Source organism: Nomascus leucogenys, chromosome 15 (genome assembly GCF_006542625.1).
Source record: "Nomascus leucogenys isolate Asia chromosome 15, Asia_NLE_v1, whole genome shotgun sequence".
In the NCBI taxonomy this organism is placed as follows: domain Eukaryota; kingdom Metazoa; phylum Chordata; class Mammalia; order Primates; family Hylobatidae; genus Nomascus; species Nomascus leucogenys.
Window position 1 is genome coordinate 34,487,518 of NC_044395.1, and position 22,136 is coordinate 34,509,653.

The 22,136-nt window shown below is 38.3% G+C and overlaps 1 protein-coding gene and 1 pseudogene across 2 annotated transcripts in view; both read right to left on the bottom strand.

Annotated features, from left to right (window-relative positions):
- CNTN5 (contactin 5) overlaps positions 1-22,136 on the bottom strand; it is a 1,343,728-nt gene that overhangs the window by 10,817 nt on the left and 1,310,775 nt on the right. For both annotated transcript variants that reach the window (XM_003253028.3, XM_003253029.3), the window contains 2 exons: positions 5,537-5,723; positions 4,986-5,098 (listed from right to left, as the gene is read on the bottom strand). In XM_003253028.3, coding sequence (XP_003253076.1) covers positions 4,986-5,098; positions 5,537-5,723 — 300 coding nt within the window. The remainder of the gene's footprint in view (positions 1-4,985; positions 5,099-5,536; positions 5,724-22,136) is intronic.
- Positions 8,574-9,400, bottom strand: LOC100604355 (annotated as a pseudogene).

Sequence of the window (22,136 nt, forward strand, 5' to 3'; positions counted from 1 at the left end):
AAAAATAAGTCAAGGTAAGAAAACTTTCATTTGAAGTTTTTGTTTCATTTTCCCAATCATTTATGAATAATGTATTAATAAAATAGGCAGTTGATTCTGATTCTGATTCTGATTCTGAATTGGGGAATGTAAATACAACAAAATAAAGTGGCACATGTTTATTGACCTGAAGAAAAGTCATAAATATGCTAAATAAATTACCAAATTGGATTCAACTTCTCAAATGGAAAGTTATTTTGAGTGGAAATTATTTGTATCATTATTTGGTATAACAGACAATCCTTTCCAACATCTTGCTGGTTCTCTATGCTTTTAGTCCTTACTTGTTAGTGAAAACTATGATATCTTGAAATTATTACTATTAAGTCTGGATTTCTTAAACAAAATTCCAAGAAGCCCAGGATCTCATAGGCAATCGCAAAAATAAATCAGTGAAAAGTTTCACCACTAGGTACTGCTTAATGTTCACCTAAATGAATTCAAATTTAATGTGTTACCTATTGTGCAATTATATATGGTTCAATTCCATCTATCTTTCACTGGTCACTTTTGAAGGCCCTGACAAGATTTTGTGATAAGGAGACCTCTTTTTTTTTTCTCCTAACATCTGTTAGCAAAATTTCTATTATCATCTTTCTCTGGAAATATCTGCTAGTTATATGTGTTGCTGACACCTCATCTGAAATCGAGTAAGAAAGTAAGATCTATGCTGCTATGGTTTTAATGTGTCCCCTGCAAAATTCAGGTGTTGCCAGTGTGATAGTATTAAGAGGTGGGGCCCTTAACAGGTGATTTTATCACAAGGACTTCTCCTCTCATGAATATGATCAATGCCCTTATAAAAGAGGCTTCTCATGGTTGTTGGCCCTTTTGTGCTTCCGCCTTCTGCCGAGTGAGGACACGGTATTCCTCCCCTCTTGAGGATACTGCTTTCAAGGCACCATTGTGGAAACCAAAAGTGGACCCTCATCAGACACAGAATTTGCTGGAGTCTTGATCTTGGACATCTCAGCCTTCAGAACTGAGAGAAGTAAATTTTTATTTTTTATAAATAACCCAGTCCCAGGTATCTGTTATAACAGCACAAAAGGACTAAGACAATGCTTTCTTGGACAACGGGTAGCTCAAATGTCAAATTCTGCTGTTTTATCTTGTGCTATTTCTATAGTTTACTTTTCAAGATTACAATTACTTTATTACTATAAGGTTTAAAATTTTATAATGTACTGATAATACATTTTTACAGTTTTCTTATATTCCATGGAAAACGGCAAAATAAATTTTAAAATTCCTAGAGGTATTAATGCACATTTATGTGCCTGAAAGGAGTTCAACTACTAAAGATTAAAGGGCACTGTATTATTCCTTTATATCATTTACTTTTTCAATTTTTTATTGATACATAATAGATGTATATATTTTCAGGGTAATATGATAATTTGATACATGTGTATGATGTGTAAAGATCAAATCAGGGTAATTGGGTTATCCATTACCTTAAATATTTATCATTGTTTATGCTAAGAACACTCAAATTATTCTCATCTAGCTATTTTGAAGTGTACAATAGATTATTAACTATAGTCACCCTTCTGATCTATCAAACACCAGATCTTATTTCTTCTATCTTATAGTATATTTGTACTCACTGATTAACCTCTCTTTGTTCCTCACTCTCCTTTCCCCTTCCTGGCCTCTGATAACCACCAGTCTCTATCTTTATGAGATCCAGTTTGTAGTGCACTTTTTCAGAATGTCTATCCTGTATATAGCATCTTAACTATACAAAAGAATCATTTATTACATTATTTATGCACTGAATATATGGGGAAAATATCTACTTTTTCCCTCTGCATTTATTATGTTTCAATAACTTTCACAACCTAGAAGTCTCCCAGATAAATACTTTTCTGAATTCTTCAATCTTAAACTGGACTTAATGTAAAAGGTAGAATATATAATCCCTGCATTTTAAACCTCAGGCATTAATCCCAAGTTCTCAGCCTCAAATCTACACACAATATACATTTCCAGTGATCCTTTCTGCCTGCAAAAGTGAAGTAGTTTGCAAGACAAAGAGTGAAAATTAAGTGACCTCTCTTTTTAATATTCCAATTAATTATGGAAACTCTCCCTTTCCCCGATGAACAAGAAGTCTTCTGCTTCAAATGTTCCAAGAATCCTAGGGGCAAATTCAGTTTTAATGGGTCAAGCCTGCCTCAAACTACCTTGTGGGAAGAGAAATCATTAGTGTCCTGTGTCCCTATTTTATTAATTTTTGTAGGTGACACACATTGTGTTTAAGAGGTGGACCGCTATTATAGTGGTGCCACTCTTGGTTGGCAGTAATTTTGGGGATGCAGTAGGAATCAAAGGGCTTCCCCTTCTGAGTATCATGCCGAGCCCCGGTCATTCTACATTAGTGTGCACCTTCAGATGGTACCGTTCTTTCACTGCTGTGTGGGGATCCTTGCCAAGGGTGCAGTAGCTCTCTTCAACGTCATACTCAGAAGACAGGCTCCAAGCTTGTGTTCTCTGGGTTATAGCTCTTTAGTTTATGTTCTCAGCTATTATTTCTAAATATATATTCCTGTCCCATTGTGACTGTTTCAGGAGGAGCTTTCATCCTTGGCTGCCCTGTGAAAACTTGCCTTCTGAGGAGAATCCAAACTCTGGGTGAAGCCCAGTCCAGTCTGAAGTCCCCTTTCCCTCAGGGAGCCTTTCCTGTCAGCAGTTTTCTCAGTGGGGATTATCCCACTCATCAGAAAGGTTCCGATAAGGTTTAGTTGCAAAGGAGAAGGTTTTGAGGTCTCACTCCATTTATTATCAGCTGACTCCTTTTCTACGAATCAATTCTTCCTTCTCAGGGATATAAGGAAGTGCAACCATTTCAAGAAAATAAAAGGAAAAACATATCTTTTGCAATGTGTGCCTGCTTGTCATTAATTTATACAACTAAAATGGACTATGCTAGTGATTCTTCCCTCAGCAACAAGGTATTCCACCGTGACTTGTGTTATCTTTATTAAGAGGGAACTGGCAGGCAACTTTTAACGATCTGTTTCTTTGTTAAAATTTTAAAAATTTTACCTAATGAGACATGCTTCTCCAACAACAGTAAGAAATAGTATCTGTTTTTTAATGAGAACATTTTATATGGCAAGCATTTTATACAAATTATTCTTTAGAAAATCCTGTATAATATGTATTATTATTGTTATTTCTGCCATTTGTGAAGTTAAGAAAATAAAGCTGAGAAAGTTTAAATGACTTACTTAAATTACCCAACTAGGATTTGAACTAAAGTCTGTCTGAATCAGTGGCCAGTGATATTTTTTCCTCTAAGCAACAACAAATGGCAAGGTTATGCTAGAAAAAAATACATATTTGATAATACACATATATAAATAACTGCATAAGACATTTCTATCTGGGCCAACACTATTCATCCATTCTAGAAACATTAGGAACAAGAAATAAGTAAGATAAAGTCCTTGCCTTTGAGGACTTCAGTCTGTTTGAGGAGACAGTCATATATAAAAAGTAAGAACAATGACTGGGAAAGAGGTGTCAAATGTGAACAAAGAGTAGTGGCACCTAGCCTGGGATCCGTACGCCCAAGCTCAATAGAGTATTTTTCTAGTTATATAGAATTTCTGTATTCTTACTTGAAAGGAACCTAAACCACATGAGCCTTCTAGTTGACCATACACACTTATCTGGTTTTCTCTTGCATTCTACTTTGCCCTTCCAGTTTGGGATATAGTTCATCATAGTTCTAATGATATTAGATTGGTTCTTGAATGGTCTATCATATTTCTCGCCTAACTGCTATCCCTAAGCATTAAACAGTGTATTTCCCTAAGAGGAGAAGTTGTGAGGATATGGTCTTTTGGGGAAGGGTATGGAAAGGAGAGGAGTAAGGGAATGGTATAGAAAATGACCCACCTGCCCTCCCTGCAAAAGATCAAATTCAATATTCCAGAGCATTACTGACGGATTTGTGTGTGTGTGTGTGTGTCTGTGTGTGTGTGTGTCTGTGATCTATCCTAATTATAGTAGGTAACAAATGCTAGTTTGTGTAATATAATATTAATGGAAATTAAAATATTCCATTTATAACTTCTTCAGTTTTTAGCTCTTTAAATTTTAGCATTTTATATATTGAATACTGTGTTACCATCTCTGGTAACATATAGGTGTTACCCACCTATAATGATACCTTTCAGTCTAAATATTATCACCGAAATATTTTAAAATATGTACTTAATATATTTTATTATATTAAAAATATTGTGAATATTCAACTAATGATTCTGTGTGAAGTTTAATGCAACAAACAGAATCTGACATTATAGAACAAGAATTTGAAATTAAGCCAATTCAATACGTAGATCACATATATTTAAAAATCAGATAACAAAGTTATTTTTCAAAAACAAACTGCACATGTTATCAAATTTCCAGATCTTACTGTCACAGAACAGAGTGACTGTGAATGTTGGGTCTGTTTTGGAGCTTGCTGTGTCTCTCCCTGGATTTTTTGTTTTCTCTCTAGTGTTCTGGTCCTTGCATTTTTTTTCTTCTTCTGTTTCCTTGCTAATAGAAAGTCTTTCCACTAAAACAAAATGGTCCCATATTTGTCAGCTGCCAGCAAAGTTAGTCTCCTGGAGGAATATGCCCGAATTCTCTGCCTAAATTCTGCTGGTCCTAATATCATCCTTCACAGAGTCATCTTCACACTACATTCAGATTGTCACTACTTTTCCTACTCCTTCCCTTTCTGTGCCTTGTGCAGTTGAAACTAATTTCAACTGCCTTGGCTTCTCTATCTATAGGAAGGCTATCTTTCTAAGATACAGATAGAAAATGATTGAGAAAAAATAGGTTGGTTAATGTGTCTTTTTATGCCTTATTAATTTTCCATCTTCATAATAACAATTTCGGAGATGAGTATCTATGCAAAAGAGTGAAGAAATACTGACCTTGTAACCCACAACTTCAGATTCGTTGGCTAATGGTATGACAGGTTCCCAGCTCAGAGAAACCTGAGAGCCTTGCTGCTCCCATCTGAGGTTGCCAGGTGCTTGACTAGGGGCTGCAAAATAAAAAGTGAAAGTGAACTGACGAAGATTCTTAAATACATTTCTTCATTTAATTCTTTGTGAGTATCTCAGTCTTTTCTCCTGCTTAGTAGTTGGCTGGCAATCTAGGCTTCCTTCCAGCTGGAGTCAGATAAGGAGGGTTTTGCTCCAGGAGTGTCATTTTAATAGCTACTCTACTGAGCTTTTGAACTTGAATCCTTTTATCTCCCTTCTGTGTCAAAATCGCTTAGCCTTGTTTCACAGGAAGATAACCTTTGTCTACTCTGAATGCAAAATTTTCTGAGCTAGTTTGAGGATTCAGATCTAAGCACTGAAGCAAGACTATGAATCAAAACTCCCCTTTGACTCTGCTTATTATGCACCTCACATGGCTTTGAGAAATGTTATGTTTCCCCTTTGTCTGAAACAAACCAAAAGCCCAGGTCACTTACGGGATTTCTTGGTGGTTGCACTCACTTCACTGCTAGGTGGCCCATATCCGGCTCCATTGTAAGCCCTCACTGTGAAGTGATATAGCGTATTTCCTTCTAATCCTGTTAGGATGACGAAAGACTCATTCCCTCTAGTTTTGACTGTTTCTGCTGTATCTTCCTGTTCCATGTCTTTCCAGTAACCAACCTGTCAACAAATTATCACATGGCAGGTTAATTTTAAAGCTTCCTCTGTGCTTGTGGCTGCTTGAACTTTTTCTCTTTTTTGGATTTGCTGGAGTCCACCCATAGGAAGAAATCATTCCCATATCACCCAATTAACAGGTCTTACTAATAAAGCCAAAATACATTCCTAATCACTGTCTGCTTTGCATCTGTGTAAATTGCAGTACTACAGCAGTATTCAGCAAAACAACAAAAGCTGCTACCTTGTAGCTTGGTGGCCTGAAGGAGTGAAAATGCATCCTGATATTAAAGAAGAATCATTCAAAGAAATTGGAGTGCTTTTCTCTCATAGGTCATCCGAACAATTTACCATTCAAAACCATGAAACTTCAAATGAATTACCTAAGTATGTGGCATCTGAATATTTCCTCTTGACCTTCACATAAAGATGAATCACACAAGCTGTATCAGTTTAATGGAGAAGAGGTGGCAGAACACTGGATATTTTGGAGTAGTTTGAATGTAGAGAAACAATATCGTCAGGATCTGGGGGTAGGGAGGGTAGAGGGAGGCCGAAAGGAACAGCTTTCTGTCAAAGCCCTTTTTATGCATTGAGATCATCTTTCCTGGTTAGGAGTTTATGGTAACTGGCTTCAGCAAACTCGATCCCTTTGTGAGACTCAATGACTGTCCCACAATTAAGCTAAAGCTTTACTCTGCTCAGGCACTAGAACTTAACTACGTATCAGTGCAACAAAGAGTAGCTTTTTCCTGTCTACTTCCTTACTATTGATAGAGGCAGGAGACAGAGAAATTCTAGGCAGACAAAAATGGGTCCCCAGTGAAACTACACCTTCAATCTGAGAAGTCTAAAACCTGTGGCCTGAAGCGAGAACTTCTATTCCTTTTTGTCTATTCTCTCCTGATTTGTTCTTTCTGAATAATGCCTTTTTACCAATTGAATATTGCCTTTTCCAAAACTACCTATGGCCCACCCCCACCATCCTGTGCATAAAAACATCCCACTATCAGTCAGAAGCGATGAGAGAGGGCTGCACTTCAGAGGAGAGACAGCTTGACTTCAGGGAAGAGACAGCCTAACTTTAGGGAAGGCAACCTGCCCTTCCCATCCCCTTTCCAGCTCCCCTCTCCACTGAGAGCCATTTTCATTGCTCAGTAAAATTTTCCACCTTCCCCATCCTTCAGTTCGTACATGTGACCTCATTCTTCTTGGATACCAGACAAGAGCTCAGGACCCACCAAGGGCAGGTACCCAGAAAGTCTGTCACACCAGCCCTTTGTTCTCACCAGTGGAGGGTAGTTGCCCCATGTGATGAGGCAAGGGGTCAACTGAGCTGCTAATACACAGCTGTCCACGGATGGCAGAACTAAGAGAGTGCTGTAACCCTCCCTCTGGGGTTTCGGGGTCACAGGCACCCTGACCTGGGCACTGCCACAGATCCTGCATGGAGCTTGCTCCTGTCAGTTGAGCTACTAACACACAGCTGTCCATGGATGGTGGAGGTAAGAGAGCACTGTAACACTCCCTCTGGGGTTTCAGGGTTGCAGACCCTCTCACCTGGGAACCAATGCAGGCCCCACACAGAGCTTGCTTCTGTCAGCTGAGCTGCTAACACACAGCTGTCCGGGGACAGCAGAGCTAAGAGAGCACTGTTAATACTCCCTCTGGGGCTTAAGGGTCACAGGCACCTGGCACCACCTGGGCACTGCCATGGGCCCCACATGGAGATTTTTCCTGCCAGCAGCTGGACTGGCTGTCAGGATCCTCCATCTATCCACATGTGCCTGTTCTGGCTGTGGGCCCCACATGGAGCTTGTTCATGTGCTCCCTCCCACAAAGACTTGAATGCGGCAGGCCGAGTAAATGGGGCCACCCCTGTCACAAGTCTGATGAAGGGGCTGAGAAAAATCCTGCACTACTCTGGTAAAGGTCATAAGAGAGTAATTCTTTTTTTTTTCCCCCAACTTAATTACTGTGGTGAAAATAGATTACTGCACCCATTTCATCCTCCTTCGTGTTTTGTGTACTGTGGAGTCTAGAAAGTCAAACATACTTTCTGGATTGTCTTTCAGCTAAGGGTGCTAAGGGTGCTGCTATACTCTGTGGCCACTGAGAAGTTTAATTGGAATTTGGAGACATTCTGGAACATGTCTAGGATTGCCTCTTCCAGTGGTGACCATAGAAAGTCATTATAGGCTCTGATCTCAGGAATAAACATTTTGATTACCATGACATATTAAGAACCTCAACCAACCTCAGTGCTGGCTGAAAGCAAAAGGAACAAGAAATGGAAAGAGGAGGAAGTAAGTTACAAATTGCAACTACACATTTATGAAATGAAGACCACAGTAATTAGCCACATTTTCTTCCTCGTCTTTTGTATGTTTTGATAAATGTTAAATTACTTTAGCCTCTTCATTTCTTCTGATATTTTATATGGAGCATGTTATTGGTAGGTAACTTCCTGATGTAGTTCCCTAGAGGAGGGGCAAGCTTTCACCATGACTGAGACAAACTGACTTATGGGACTTTCTTTGGTTCTCCCTGTTGGGGTGAGGGTGAGCTCATTTTCATTTTTAAAAGAGATATTTGCATTATGTTAGTATGAAACAAGCTTATTTGTAACTTCCTCAAGAAATTCCACCCTGGATTGCAATTGCCCATCTCCCTCTGAGCTTCAAATAAAACAAAACAGAAGAGCGGTAAGTTCCAAAAGGATGTTGGTGGAGACCTTTTATAGATGAAACTGACTTGTAGAAGCCACCTGGCCAAACTTATGCACAGCTGGAGAAAATAGACTGTGACGCCAGGTCCAGCTGTAAAATATCTCAGGTACCCAATTAGTTCCAGTTATTCTGCATCTGTGGATTTAAAATGATCATCATCCACAGTAGAATAGATGTGCCCCTCATTTCTGAGAAAATCCACAGCTTGCTTGATTCAGGATATAGACATGCGTTTGAGCTGATTCTTGAGATCCTGAAAGGTCAATCCTTCAGGTCTTGGGCAAGACTTAATCAAATTCAACACCTGGTTTTGGGCCACAGTGAGGCCATTTGCTGGCATGAAGCTATTCTCACCAAAGTACCCTGCTTCGCTCTTCCCTGGATTGCTGATAGGTGCTCTCCCTGCTGAGGGCTGGCTGTTCGCTTTGTTTAGTATCATGTATGCATCCATCACTTCCAGAATATGTGTGGTGAACTAATTCATATCCTCCAGGAGCATGATTTATAAAGGCTACCAGGCTCTTTTTCTCCTGAAAAGATCTCAGGTGGCCTGCCACTTTCACATATGTTTCTGGAGGAACTAAAGTGTTTTCACTGCTGGTGTCATCTGTGACAACCCACCGGCGAACATCCACGGGTGCAGCTGTCATGTCATCTATTTTGTAAACAATGTTGGTTGAAGCCTTCTCTGCATGTCTGATGATCCCCACAAGAGTGACTTGTGAAATCTCAGCATTGCCAATTTTGAACACATCATCAACCAAAGTGGCAGAAAGCAGCTGAGATATAGTGTGGGGTTCAATGTGCTGTGATCTGGCTCTTGATTTCTTTTCTGCCTAAGAAGGTGCCCGCGATCCAAAGCCTCCCGGGGACTGCGTGTATTCACCGGCTCCCCTATGAGTTGCTGCTATAGCTTTCAAATCTACTGTTCCACATCTAGATTGTGATTCTCTGGGGAAGAGGCCGAGAAGGTTAGGGTCTGGGGAAGTTGTAGAACGTTTCAGAACCCTGAGGCTGCCGTACCACTCTAGCTGCTTTTCTGTCCTTTAGTGATTCTTAAGCTGGAATTGAGGTTACACAATATTCACAAGTCACATGCACCTTCTAAGGTTGAAGCTTCTCTTCATTTAGTTTCTTTCCTCAGACGTAGATTTCAACAACCCATGAACTTTGAACTCTCTATGTAAAATCACTTGAAACCAAATTAAAGTCATTAAAAAGATATCAATAATTAAAATTAGAGCAGACAGCTTATCATTTTAATACCTTCATACAATTATTTTCTTTGTGTATCACTTCCTATATTATTTATATATTTAAAATAATTATACTTTTTATGTCCTGCTTTCATTCTCTTACATAAAAATATTTTCTTATTTTAAAAATAACATTGTATCATATGCCTATGTACCACATATTATTTAACCATTGTCCTACCGTAAAACATTTGGATAGCTTCTAATTATTGCTCTTTTAATTAAAATGCTGCCATGGAAATATTCATATTGCTCCTTTAATTAAAATGCTGCCATGGAAATCTTCATATAACCTGTTTTCCACATATCAATTTCCCAGAATAGACCTCAGAAAGGAGATTACAGGTTCCAAAGCTGTAAAGCCAGAAGGTCTATATGTGAATTTTACTTTTGGTATTTGTAAGCCACATATAATGGGACAAGTTAGTTAACCAGTGAATCTCTGCATCTTTATTTATATAACAGAGAAAACAGTACTTCTTTTAGTTTGTGAATGATTTTTAGAGAGCTCCTCTGCTGTTCAACTGCTTGAGCCATCGTTTCTTGATATTTTAATATTTCTGATTTTTATTATTTGTAAGTATATGTTTTTTTAATCCTTCATATTGTTTGGTTTTCTGATTTTGTCTCTCAAATATTATTTTTATTTAAAATTATAATGTACATAATATTATTGGTGGCAGACAGTAAGTATGAATTCTGACTCATATAATACCTGTAGGAGAGTATAGAGACAAACCTAAATAAAGAGAATGGCTTTTTTTTTTGAGAGAGAGAGTCTCACTCTATTGCCCAGGCTGTAATGTAATGGCACAGCTCACTGCAACCTGCAGCTCCTGGGTTCAAGCGATTCTCCTGCTTCAGCCTCCCAAGTAGCTGGGGCTACAGGTGCCCGCCACCACGCCTGGCTAATTTTTGTATTTTTAGTAGAGACGAGGTTTCACCATGTTGGCCAGGCTGGTCTTAAACTCCTGACTTCAAATGATCTGCTTGCCTTGGCTTCCCAAAGTGCTGGACAGGTGCGAGCCACCATGTCTGACCAAGGATGGTTCTTCTTAGTAGACACTCCATTTTTCCAAAGCTGATTCTCCAAGGTAATGATTATTTTAACTGTGCAGATAGTATATTTGATTTTCTGGTGTGACGATTCCATGATATTCCTGTCACACACAATGCAGCTTCCTCACATGAAGTTATAAAATCTAAAACTCATGAGTTCTGCCATATGCAGCTGTTGATTACTGGGTGAGTTGTGAACTTTCTCCTACTTTTACATTTTCATTCAGTCATATAAAACCATTGAGTAGTTCTTCCTAATATTTTGTCTTCGCTTATCCTATTTTTCACACTTCTTAAAATATTTTTTTGGAGCCATTTTAGAGTCACAGCAAAATTGAAAGGAAGGTACAGAGATCTCCCATATCTCCCTGCCCACTACACATGCGCAGCCTCCCATGTTATCAAAATCCTTCACCAGAATAGTACATTTGCTATAATGGATGAATGTACAACAACACATCATCTTAGCAACTTTTTTTTTTACTTGTTTTAAAAAAATTTTTCTAATTTTAGTTTTCCATTTTTTTTTATTTCAACAGGTTTTTGGGGAACCAGTGCTGTTTGATTATATAGACAGCTTCTTTTTATTTATTTTATTTTATTTTATTGTTATTATATTTTAAGTTTTAGGGTACATGTGCACAATGTGCAGGTTTGTTACATATGTATACATGTGCCATGTTGTTTTGCTGCACCCATTAACTCGTCATTTAGCATTAGGTATATCTCCTAATGCTGTCCCTCCCCGGTCCCCCCACCCCACAACAGGCCCTGGAGTGTGATGTTCCCCTTCCTGTGTCCATGTGTTCTCATTGTTCAATTCCCACCTATAAGTGAGAACATGCGGTGTTTGGTTTTTTGTCCTTGTGATAGTTTACTGAGAATGATGATTTCCAGTTTCATCCGTGTCCCTACAAAGGACATGAACTCATCATTTTTTATGGCTGCATAGTATTCCATGGTGTATATGTGCCACATTTTCTTAATCCAATCTATCGTTGTTGGACATTTGGGTTGGTTCCAAGTCTTTGCTATTGTGAATAGTGCTTCAATAAACATACGTGTGCATGTGTCTTTATAGCAGCATGATTTATAGACCTTTGGGTATATACCCAGTAATGGGATGGCTGGGTCAAATGGTATTTGTAGTTCTAGATCCCTGAGGAATCGCCACACTGACTTCCACAATGGTTGAACCAGTTTATAGTCCCACCAACAGTGTAAAAGTGTTCCTATTTCTCCACATCCTCTCCAGCACCTGTTGTTTCCTGACTTTTTAATGATGGCCATTCTAACTGGTGTGAGATGGTATCTCATTGTGGTTTTTGATTTGCATTTCTCTGATGGCCAGTGATGATGAGCATTTTTTCATTTGTTTTTTGGCTGCATAAATGTCTTCTTTTGAGAAGTGTCTGTTCATGTCCTTTGCCCACTTTTTGATGGGGTTGTTTGTTTTTTTCTTGTAAATTTGTTTGAGTTCATTGTAGATTCTGGATATTAGCCCTTTGTCAGATGAGTAGGTTGCAAAAATTTTCTCTCATTCTGTAGGTTGCCTGTTCACTCTGATGGTAGTTTCTTTTGCTGTGCAGAAGCTCTTTAGTTTAATTAGATCCCATTTGTCAATTTTGGCTTTTGTTGCCATTGCTTTTGGTGTTTTAGACATGAAGTCCTTGCCCACGCTTATGTCCTGAATGGTATTGCCTAGGTTTGCTTCTAGGGATTTTATGTTTTTAGGTCTAACATTTCAATCTTTAATCCATCTTGAATTAATTTTTGTATAAGGTGTAAGGAAGGGATCCAGTTTCAGCTTTCTACATATGGCTAGCCAGTTTTCCCAGCACCATTTATTAAATAGGGAATCCTTTCCCCATTGCTTGTTTTTGTCAGGTTTGTCAAAGATCAGATAGTTGTAGATATGCGGCCTTATTTCTGAGGGCTCTGTTCTGTTCCATTGATCTGTGTCTCTGTTGTGGTACCAGTACCAGGCTGTTGTGGTTACTGTAGCCTTGTAGTATAGTTTGAAGTCAGGTAGCGTGATGCCTCCAGCTTTGTTCTTTTGGCTTAGGATTGACTTGGCGATGCGGGCTCTTTTTTGGTTTCATATGAACATTAAAGTAGTTTTTTCCAATTCTGTGAACCCCCAGGTCGGAAACGGAGCAGGTCAAAACTCCCGTGCTGATCAGATAGGTTCTTTAGTGGTGATTTCTGAGATTTTGGTGCACCTATCACCCAAGCAGTGTACACTGTTCCCAATGCGAGAACTTTTATCCCTTGCCACCCCCTACCATGCCCCCTGAATCCCCAAAGTCTAATGTATCATTCTTATAACTTTGTGTCCTCATTGCTTAGTTCGTATATGAGTGAGAACACACAATGTTTGGTTTTCCATTCCTGAGTTACTTCACTTAGAATAATAGTCTCCATTTCCACCCAGGTTGCTGTGAAGTCATTGTTTCATTCTTTTTTTTATATGATTGAGCAGGATTCCATGGTGTATATACCACATTTTCTTTATCCACTCATTGATTGATGGACATTTGGGCTGGTTCCATATTTTTGCAATCTCAAATTGTGCTGCTATAAACGTGTGTGCAAGTATCTTTTTAGTACAATGACTTCTTTTCCTCTGGGTAGATACCTAGCAGTGGGATAGCTGGATCAAATGGTAGATCTACTTTTTGTCCTTTAAGGAATCTCCACACTGTTTTCCATACTGGTTGTACTAGTTTACATTCCCACCAACAGTGTAAAAGTGTAACTTTTTCACCACATCCATGCCAACATCTATTATTTTTTGATTTTTTCATTATAGTCATTGTTGCAGGAGAGAGGTGGTATCTTATTGTGGTTTTGATTTGTATTTCCCTGATCATTAGTGATGTTGAGCATTTTTCCATATGTTTGTTGGCAGTTTGCATATCTTCTTTTGAGAATTGTTTATTCATGTTCTTTGCCCACTTATTGATGGGATCGTTTATTTTTTTCTTGCTGACTTGAGTTCTTTGTAGATTCTGGTATTAGTCCTTTCTTGGATATATAGACTGTGAAGATTCTCTCTCACTCTGTGGGTTGTCTGTTAACTCTGCTGATTATTTCTATTGCTGTGCAGAAGCTTTTTAGCTTAATTAAGTCCCATCTATTTATCTTTGTTTTTGTTGCATTTGCTTTTGGTTTCTTGGTCATGAAGTATTTGCCTAAGCTAATGTCTAGAAGGGTTTTTCTGATGTGATAGTCTAGAATCTTTATGGTTTCAGGTCTTAGATTTAAGTCTTTGATCCATCTTGAGTTGATTTTTCTATAAGGTGAGAGATGAGGATCCAGTTTCATTTTCAACATGTGGCTAGCCAATTATCCCAGCACCATTTGTTGAAATGGGTGTCCTTTCCCACTTTATGTTATTGTTTGATTTCTCAAAGATCAGTTGGCTGTAAGTATTTGGCTTTATTTCTGGGTTCTCTATTCTGTTCCAATGGGCTATGTGCCTATTTTTATATCAGTACCATGCTGCTTTGGTGACGATGGCCTTATAGAATAGTTTGAAGTCAGGCAAATGTGATGCCTCCAGATTTGTTCTTGTTGCTTAGTCTTGCTTTGGCTACATGGGCTCTTTTTCGGTTCCATGTGGATTTTAGGTGTTTATTTTTTTTCTAATTCGGTGAAGAATGATGGTGGTATTTTGATGGAAATTGCGTTGAATTGCTAGATTGCTTTTGGCAGTATGGTCATTTTGACAATATTGATTCTACCCATCCATGAGCATGATGTGTTTCAATTTGTGTTGTCTATGATTTCTTTCAGCAGTGTTTTATAGTAGAGGTCTTCCACATCCTTGGTTAGGTATATTCCTAAGTATTTTATTTTTATTTTTTTCAGCTATTGTAAAAGGGGTTGAGTTCTTGATGTGATTCTCAGCTTGGTTGCTGTTGGCATATAGCAGAGCTACTGACTTTTGTATATTAATTTTGTATCCTGAAACTTTGATGAATTCATTTATCAGTTCTAGGAGCTTTTTGGATGAGTCTTTAGTGTCTTCAGGTATACAATCATATCATCAGCAAACAGTGACAGTTTGACTTCCTCCTTACCAATGCCCTTTCTTTCTTTCTGTTGTCTGATTGCTCTGGGTAGGACTTCCAGTACTATGCTGAATAGAAGTGGTGAGAGTGGGCATCCTTGCCTTGTTCCAGTTCTCAGGGGAAATGGTTTCGAGTTTCCCTCATTTATAATATTGGCTGCGGGTTTGTCATAGACGGGTTTTATTACCTTAAAGTATGTCCCTTGTATGCCAATTTTGTTGAGGATTTTAATCATAAAGAGATGCTGGATATTGTCAAATGCTTTTTCTGTGTCTATTGAGATGATCATGTGATTTTTAATTCTGCTTATGTGGTATATCACATTTACTGACTTACGTGTTAAACCATTCCTGCATCCCTTGTACGAAACCCACTTGATCATGGTGGATTATCTTTTTGACATAAGGATTTTTGCACCTATGATGATCAGGGATATTGATCTGTAGTTTTCTATTTTTGTTATGTCATTTAGTGGTTTTGGTATTAGGGTGATACTGGCTTCATTGAAGGATTTAGGGAGGATTCCCTCTTTATCTTTTTGAATAGTGTCAGTAGGATTGGTACCAATTCTTCTTTGAATGTCCGATAGAATTCAGCTGTGAATCCATGTGATCCTGGATTTTGTTGGCAATTTTAAAATAACCATTTTAATCTCGCTGTTCGTTATTGGTCTGTTCAGACATTCTATATTTCTTGGTTTAATCTAGGAGGGTTGTATATTTCCAGGAATTTATCCCTCTCCTCTAGATTTTCTAGTTTATGCATGTAAAGGTGTTCATCATAGCCTTGAATGGTCTTTTGTATTTCTGTGGTATCATTTGTAATATCTCCTGTTTTGTTTCTAATTGAGCTTATTTGGATATTCTCTCTTCTTTTCTTGTTTAATCATGCTAATGGTCTATCGATTTTACTTATATTTTCAAAGAACCAGCATTTTGTTCCATTTATCTTTTGTATTTTTCTTTTTTTGTTTCAATTTTATTTAGTTCTCCTCTTTGTTATTTCTTTTCTTCTGCTGGATGTGGGTTTGGATTGTTTTTGTTTCTTCAGTTCTCTGAGGTGTGACCTAAGAATGTCTATTTGTGCTCTTTCAGACTTTTTAATCTAGTCATTTATTACTATGAACTTTCTTCTTATCTCTTAGCTTTTTCTGTATCTCAGAAGTTTTGATAGATTGTGTCACTACTATCGTTTAGTTCAAAGAATTTTTAAATTTCCATTTTGATTTAGTTGTTGAGCCAGCAATCATTCAGGAGCAGGTTTTTTGATTTCCATGTATTTGCATGGTTTTGAGGATTCCTTTTTGAATTGATCTCCAATTTTATTCCGCTGTGGTCTGAGAGACTACTTGATATAATTTTGATTTTCTTAAATTTACTGAGACTTGTTTTGTGGCCTATCAAATGGTCTATCTTGGAGGATGTTCTATGTGCTGATGAACAGAATGTACATTCTGCAGTTGTTGGGTAGAATGCTCTGTAGATAACCTGTTAGGTCCATTTGTTCTAGGTTATAGTTTAAGTCCACTGTTTCTTTGTTGACTTTCTGTCTTGATGACCTATCTAGTGCTGTCAGTGGAGTATTAAAGTCTCCCACTATTATTGTGTTGTCATGTATCTCATTCCTTAGGTCTAGTATTAATTGTTTTATAAACTTGGAAGCTCCAATGTTAGGTGCATATATATTTAGAATTGTGATATTTTCCTGTTGGACTAGTCCTTTTATCATTATATAATATCTCTCTTTGTCTTTTTAAACTGCTATTGCTTTAAAGTTTGTTTTGTCTGATACAAGAATATCTATTCCTGCTCATTTTTGATATCCATTTGCATTGAATATCTTTTTCCACCTTTTTACCTTAAGTTTATATGAGTCCTCATGTGTTAGGCAAGTCTCCTGAAGACAGCAGAAACTTGGTGAATTTTTATCTATTCTGCTGTTCTGTATATTTTAAGTGGAGCATTTAGGCCATTTACATTCAATGTTAGTATTGAGATATGAGGTATTTTTCTATTCATCATGCTATTTGTTGTCTCAATACCTTGTTTTTTGTTTCCATTGTGTTATTGTTTTACAGGTCCTGTAAGATTTATGCTTTCAGGAGGTTCTATTATGGTGTGTTTTGAAAATTTGTTTCGAGATTTAGAGCTCCTTTTAGCAGTTCTTGTAGTGCTTGCTTGGTAGTGGTGAATTCTCTCAGCATTTCTTTGTCTGGAAAAGACTGTATCTTTCCTTTGTTTATGAAGCTTAGTTTCACTGGATATGAAATTCTTGGGGGATAATTGCTTTGTTTAAGGAGGCTAAAAATAGGACTCCAATTCATTCTAGCTTGTAAGGTTTCTGCTGATAAATTTGCTGTTGCTCTGATAGGTTTTCCTTTATAGGTTACCTGATGCTTTTGCCTCACAGCTCTTAAAATTCTTTCCTTCCTCTTGACTTTAGATAACATGATGACTGTGTGCCTAGGTGATGATCTTTTTGTGATGAATTTCCCAGGTGTTCTTTGAGTTTCTTGTATTTGGATGTCTAGAGTTCTAGGAATGCTGGGGAAGTTATCTTTGATTATTCCCTCAAATACGTTTTCAAAACTTTCAGATTTCTTTTTCAGGAACACCAAGTATTCTTAGGTTTAGCCATTTAACATAGTCCCAAACTTCTTGAAGGCTTTATTCTTTTTAAAAATTCTTTTCTATTTGTCTTTGATGGATTGAGTTCATTCAAAAGCCTTGTCTTTGAGTTCTGAAGTTCTTTCCTCTGCTTTTGGATTCTATTGCTGAGAACTTCCAGTGCATTTTGCATTTTTCTAAGTGTGTCCTTGATTTCCAGAAGTTGTGATTTTTTTTTACTTATGCTGTATATTTCAGTAAGAATTTCCCCTTCACATTCCGTATCATGTTTTTGAATACTTTAAGTTGGACTTCACCTTTCTCTGGTGCCTCCTTTATTATCTTAGTAATCGGCCTTCTGCATTCTTTTTCTGGCAATTCAGAGATTTCATCTTGGTTTGGATCCATTGCTGGTGAGCTGGTATGATCTTTTGGGGGTATTAAAGAACCTTGTTTTGTCATATTACCAGAATTGTTTTTTCTGGGTCCTTCTCATTTGGGGAGACTATGTTAGAGGGAAGAGCTGGGATTAAAGGGTTGCTATTCAGATTCTTTTGTCCTATGAGGTGCTCCTTTGATGTGGTGTTCTCTCCCTTTCCCTAGCAATAGAGGTTCCTGAGAACTGAACTGTAGTCATTATTTTTGCTCTTCTGGGTGCAGCCACCCAGCAGGGCTACTGGCATTCTGGCTGGTATTGGAGGCTGTCTGCAAAGAGTCCTGTGATGTGATTCATCTTCAGATCTTGCAGCCTGGATTTCAGCACCTGCTCTGGTGGAGTTAGTGGGGCAGTGAAGTGGACTCTGTGAAGGTCCTTGGTTGTGTTTTTGTTTAGTGTGCTGTTTTTGGGTTGGTTGGCCTCCAGCCAAGTCGTGGCACTTTCAAGAGCACATCAGCTGCAATCCTATAGGGAGGATGCAAACTTGCCCTAAGGACAACTGTTTAAGTATTCAGGTTTCTCAGGCAGTGGCCAGGGCCTTAGAGTTTTCAAGAAATTAAGACCTTTGTCTTTGGCTACCAGGGTGGGTAGAAAAAGACCACCAGGTAGGGGCAGGGATAGCCATTTCTGAGCTCAGCCTCTCTTTGGATGGGGCTTGATGTGGCTGCTGTGGAGAATGGGGGTGTGGTTCCCAGTCCAGTGGAGTTATATTCCCAAGGGGATTATTATAGCTGCCTCTGCTGAGTCATACAGGTCACCAGGGAAGTAGGGAAAAGCCAGCAGTAACAAGCCTCAACCTACTCTTACAGAGCCTGCAGTCCTAAAGGCTAGTCTCACTCCCACCATGCCCCCCTCCAACAGCATTGAGTATATTTCCAGGCAGCCAGTGACCAAGACTGAGAACTTGTCCCAGACCGCGTGCCTTCTTATTGAAAAACCAAGCCAACTCAGTTTTTTAGCACCTCAGGGAGCTTTCAGAGGTGATCCAGTTCCTTCAAAGGGACTGTGGATTCTCTTGGCTTTCCCGGTATGTTCCTTTGGTAGTTCTTGGAGCAAAAGTTCACCATGTGAGTCTTCACATGCTGCTCTGTCCATCTGAGCAGGAGCTGCAAGCTAGTCCTGCCACCTATCTGCCATCTTCAGGTTTTTCTTTTTTCTTTTTCTTTTTTGCAAGGTCTGATATGGTTTGGATTTATGTCCCCATCCAAATATCATGTCAAATTGTAATCCCCAATTTGGAGGTGAGGCTTAGTAGGAGTTGATCAGATCATGGGGACAGATTTCCCCCTTGCTGTTCTTTTGATAGTGAATAAGTTCTCAGGAGATATGGTTGCTTAAAAGTCTGTGGCACTTCCCACCTGTCTTTTCCTCCTTCTCTGGCTATGTAAGATGTGCCTGCTTCTCCTTTGCTTTCCTGCCATTATTATAAGTTTGCTGAGGCCAGCTCAGCCAGGCTTCCTTTACAGCTTGTTGAACTATGAGTCAATTAAACCTTTTTTCTTTATAAATTACCCAGTCTCAGGTAGTTCTTCATAGGATTGCAAGAAGGGACTAATACAAGGTCTCATTTTATTTGTCCTGTATCAGTCCTAGGCTGGAGTGCAGTGGCATGATCTGAGCTTACTGCAGCCTGGATCTCCTAGGCTGAAGTGATCCTCCCACCTCAGCCTCCCTAGTAGGTAGGACTACAGGTGTGCGCCACCACACCCAGCTAATTTTTAATTTTTTTTGGTAGAGACATGATCTGGCTATGTTGCCTAGGCTGGTCCAGGACTCCTGGCCTTAAACAGTCCTACTGCCTTGGCATCCCAAAGTGTTGGGATTGCAGGTGTGAGCTATCATGCCTGGCCTGCTTGTTAGGTTTTAAAAATACAACTCTTAGCACTTGTATTCAGTTATTTCTATATCTTTAATTGTACTTAGTGATCACTGCGAACTCAACGTTGTGCTCCCTGCATTTAATAGACACCACTCTATTTTCTGCTTTTATTAAATGTAGAAGAGAAATCTTTTCGATTTTTGCATCTTTGAGAGTAATTTTGTCTTTTTACTAATTGGTTTTATTAATAATCAAATTTTGTCTTTCTGTTAATCAGTTTTATTTTTTAATCAAAATGCATATTGAAATTTGATATTTTACCAGGTCTTGAGTTCTAAAAACTTGTTAATTCAACTATCAATTCGAAGATATTTTTTGAATCTGTATTATTTACCAAACACTGTGCCTAGGGCCAACTGAGAATCAATGGTGAGTCAAAATAGATGAAGTCCCTGCCCTCTTGGAGTTACAGTCTACTAAGGATACTATTTATTGAATAAATGATCACACACACACAAATGTAAAACTCGGGTTTTGACCAGTGGTTTATGGGAAACTATATATTGATACAGATCTAACTTGAGGGACAGGACTCAGTGGGCAGGGGCTGGTCGGGGAAGTCTTCACTGAGGCAGAGATAGTTACATTGAAGGCTGAGAGACGATTAGGAGTTCAGCAGGCAAACGGAGAGGGAAGGCAGAGGCATCCTGTGTGCAGTCTGGAAGGAGGGGGATGTGTGGCTGAAGAAAGTACAGTTAGGCAGATGTGGACGGTGATCCGTGTGTGGTGCACTTGATGCTAGAGTCATAGATGGAGCCAGATCTTGTAGTTGGCCATGGTAAGGAGCTAGGATTAGTAAAAACCAAAAATGTCCTATGTGCAAGTGTAACACATGGAATGCTTTTAAGCAGGATGAGGCTGGGAGTGTGCATGTGGCACAATTAGGTTTGTGTTTTGAAAAGATACACACAGCAGTATCAAGTTAGTTTTTGTTTTAAACTACATAAATTAGATCCTCCTTTTGTTAAAAACTTCCTTTTGTTATAAAGGCTTCCTTTTGCACTTAGAATAAATTCCAAACTTCTCACCATGGCTTACAAGGCTCTACCTGATATAGTCTCTATACTTCTGCATCTCACTTTGTCCACTGCCTTCTAGCAAAATGGGCCTCAAACATTCAATCACATTCTCAATTTAGAGTTTTTGAGCTTTTGGTGCCCAGTGACTGAAAGTTCTTTTCACAGTTCTCCAAATGACTATCTCCTTCTTTTCAGATAGGTTTCAGCTTAACCAAGAAGCCTCCTTGGCCACTTCTTTAAAGAAACCACCCCTCCCTTGGTCACTCTCTCTCACATCATTTTAATTTTTAATATAATTATTATTACAACTATCACATGTGAAATTATCCTAATTTATTCATGATTGCTTTATAGTAGCAGATGGAGGCACTCAATAATTTGTCTTACTGAATAAACAGTTGAAATATGAAGGGCAGATTGGAAACGGGTTAGTGTGGATACATCAAGAGCTTTTAGGAGATGTTGGTGGAGTCTTGGTCAGAAACGAGTGTAGCTTAAACTAGGGGTGTGGCGGTGGATATAGGGATGTGTATGGACCAAGAAGTATTTAGAAGATAAAATCAACAGTCTTTGGTGATGGATTAGTTATGGGAGTGACAAAGATGGGGCTGTTAAGATTTTAATATTTCTTGAAACATTGGAATTTCTCTATCTTAAATGTTGGAATTTTTTCCTTGTTGCTTTGTTTTTGGAGCTTTGTTCACTTCTTTTTTTGTTATTCCTTTTGTTCCGTATATTCTATCTTCTTTGCAGATACCTATTATGTATGAAACAATTCTATTCTGTCTTTCATGTCTACCATTTTCCGTGACATATTAAAAATAAAATTTTCTTATTGATTTACTTTGCATTCTACAATTATTTCTCAAGTTTGTACTCTGAAGCATTGGTTTAAATAGTTAACGGTATCAAGTTTACATCTTATTGCTTCCAATGAATATTTTAGTTACTTTGATTTTATTGTATTTTCTTCCTATTCTGAATTGCTCTTTAAATATAAAAGATATATATTGTTCATCTCATTGAGGTTAGAACTATATATTTAAAATTTTTTCTTCTGATTTACAAGAAAATCTTTTCCAGGAAAAGGAATTCATACTAAAGCTAACCATTTGTTTCCCTCTTTCAAAGGTTTTTCTTCAGTCTAATCACCTTTGTATCTTATCTGACTGATCTTCAACTGTACTAAAAATGAGTTTAAGGATTATTTGAATGGTGAGCCATCCATTTCTAGACTTTATCTCCCAGACCAGTAGTCTATGCTGTGCAGGGAGATGCCAGATTATTGGTTGTTGGTATAAGCCTCTACTCATATTTTCAAACAACCTAAAGAAATCTATCCAGGTTTGGGCTGAA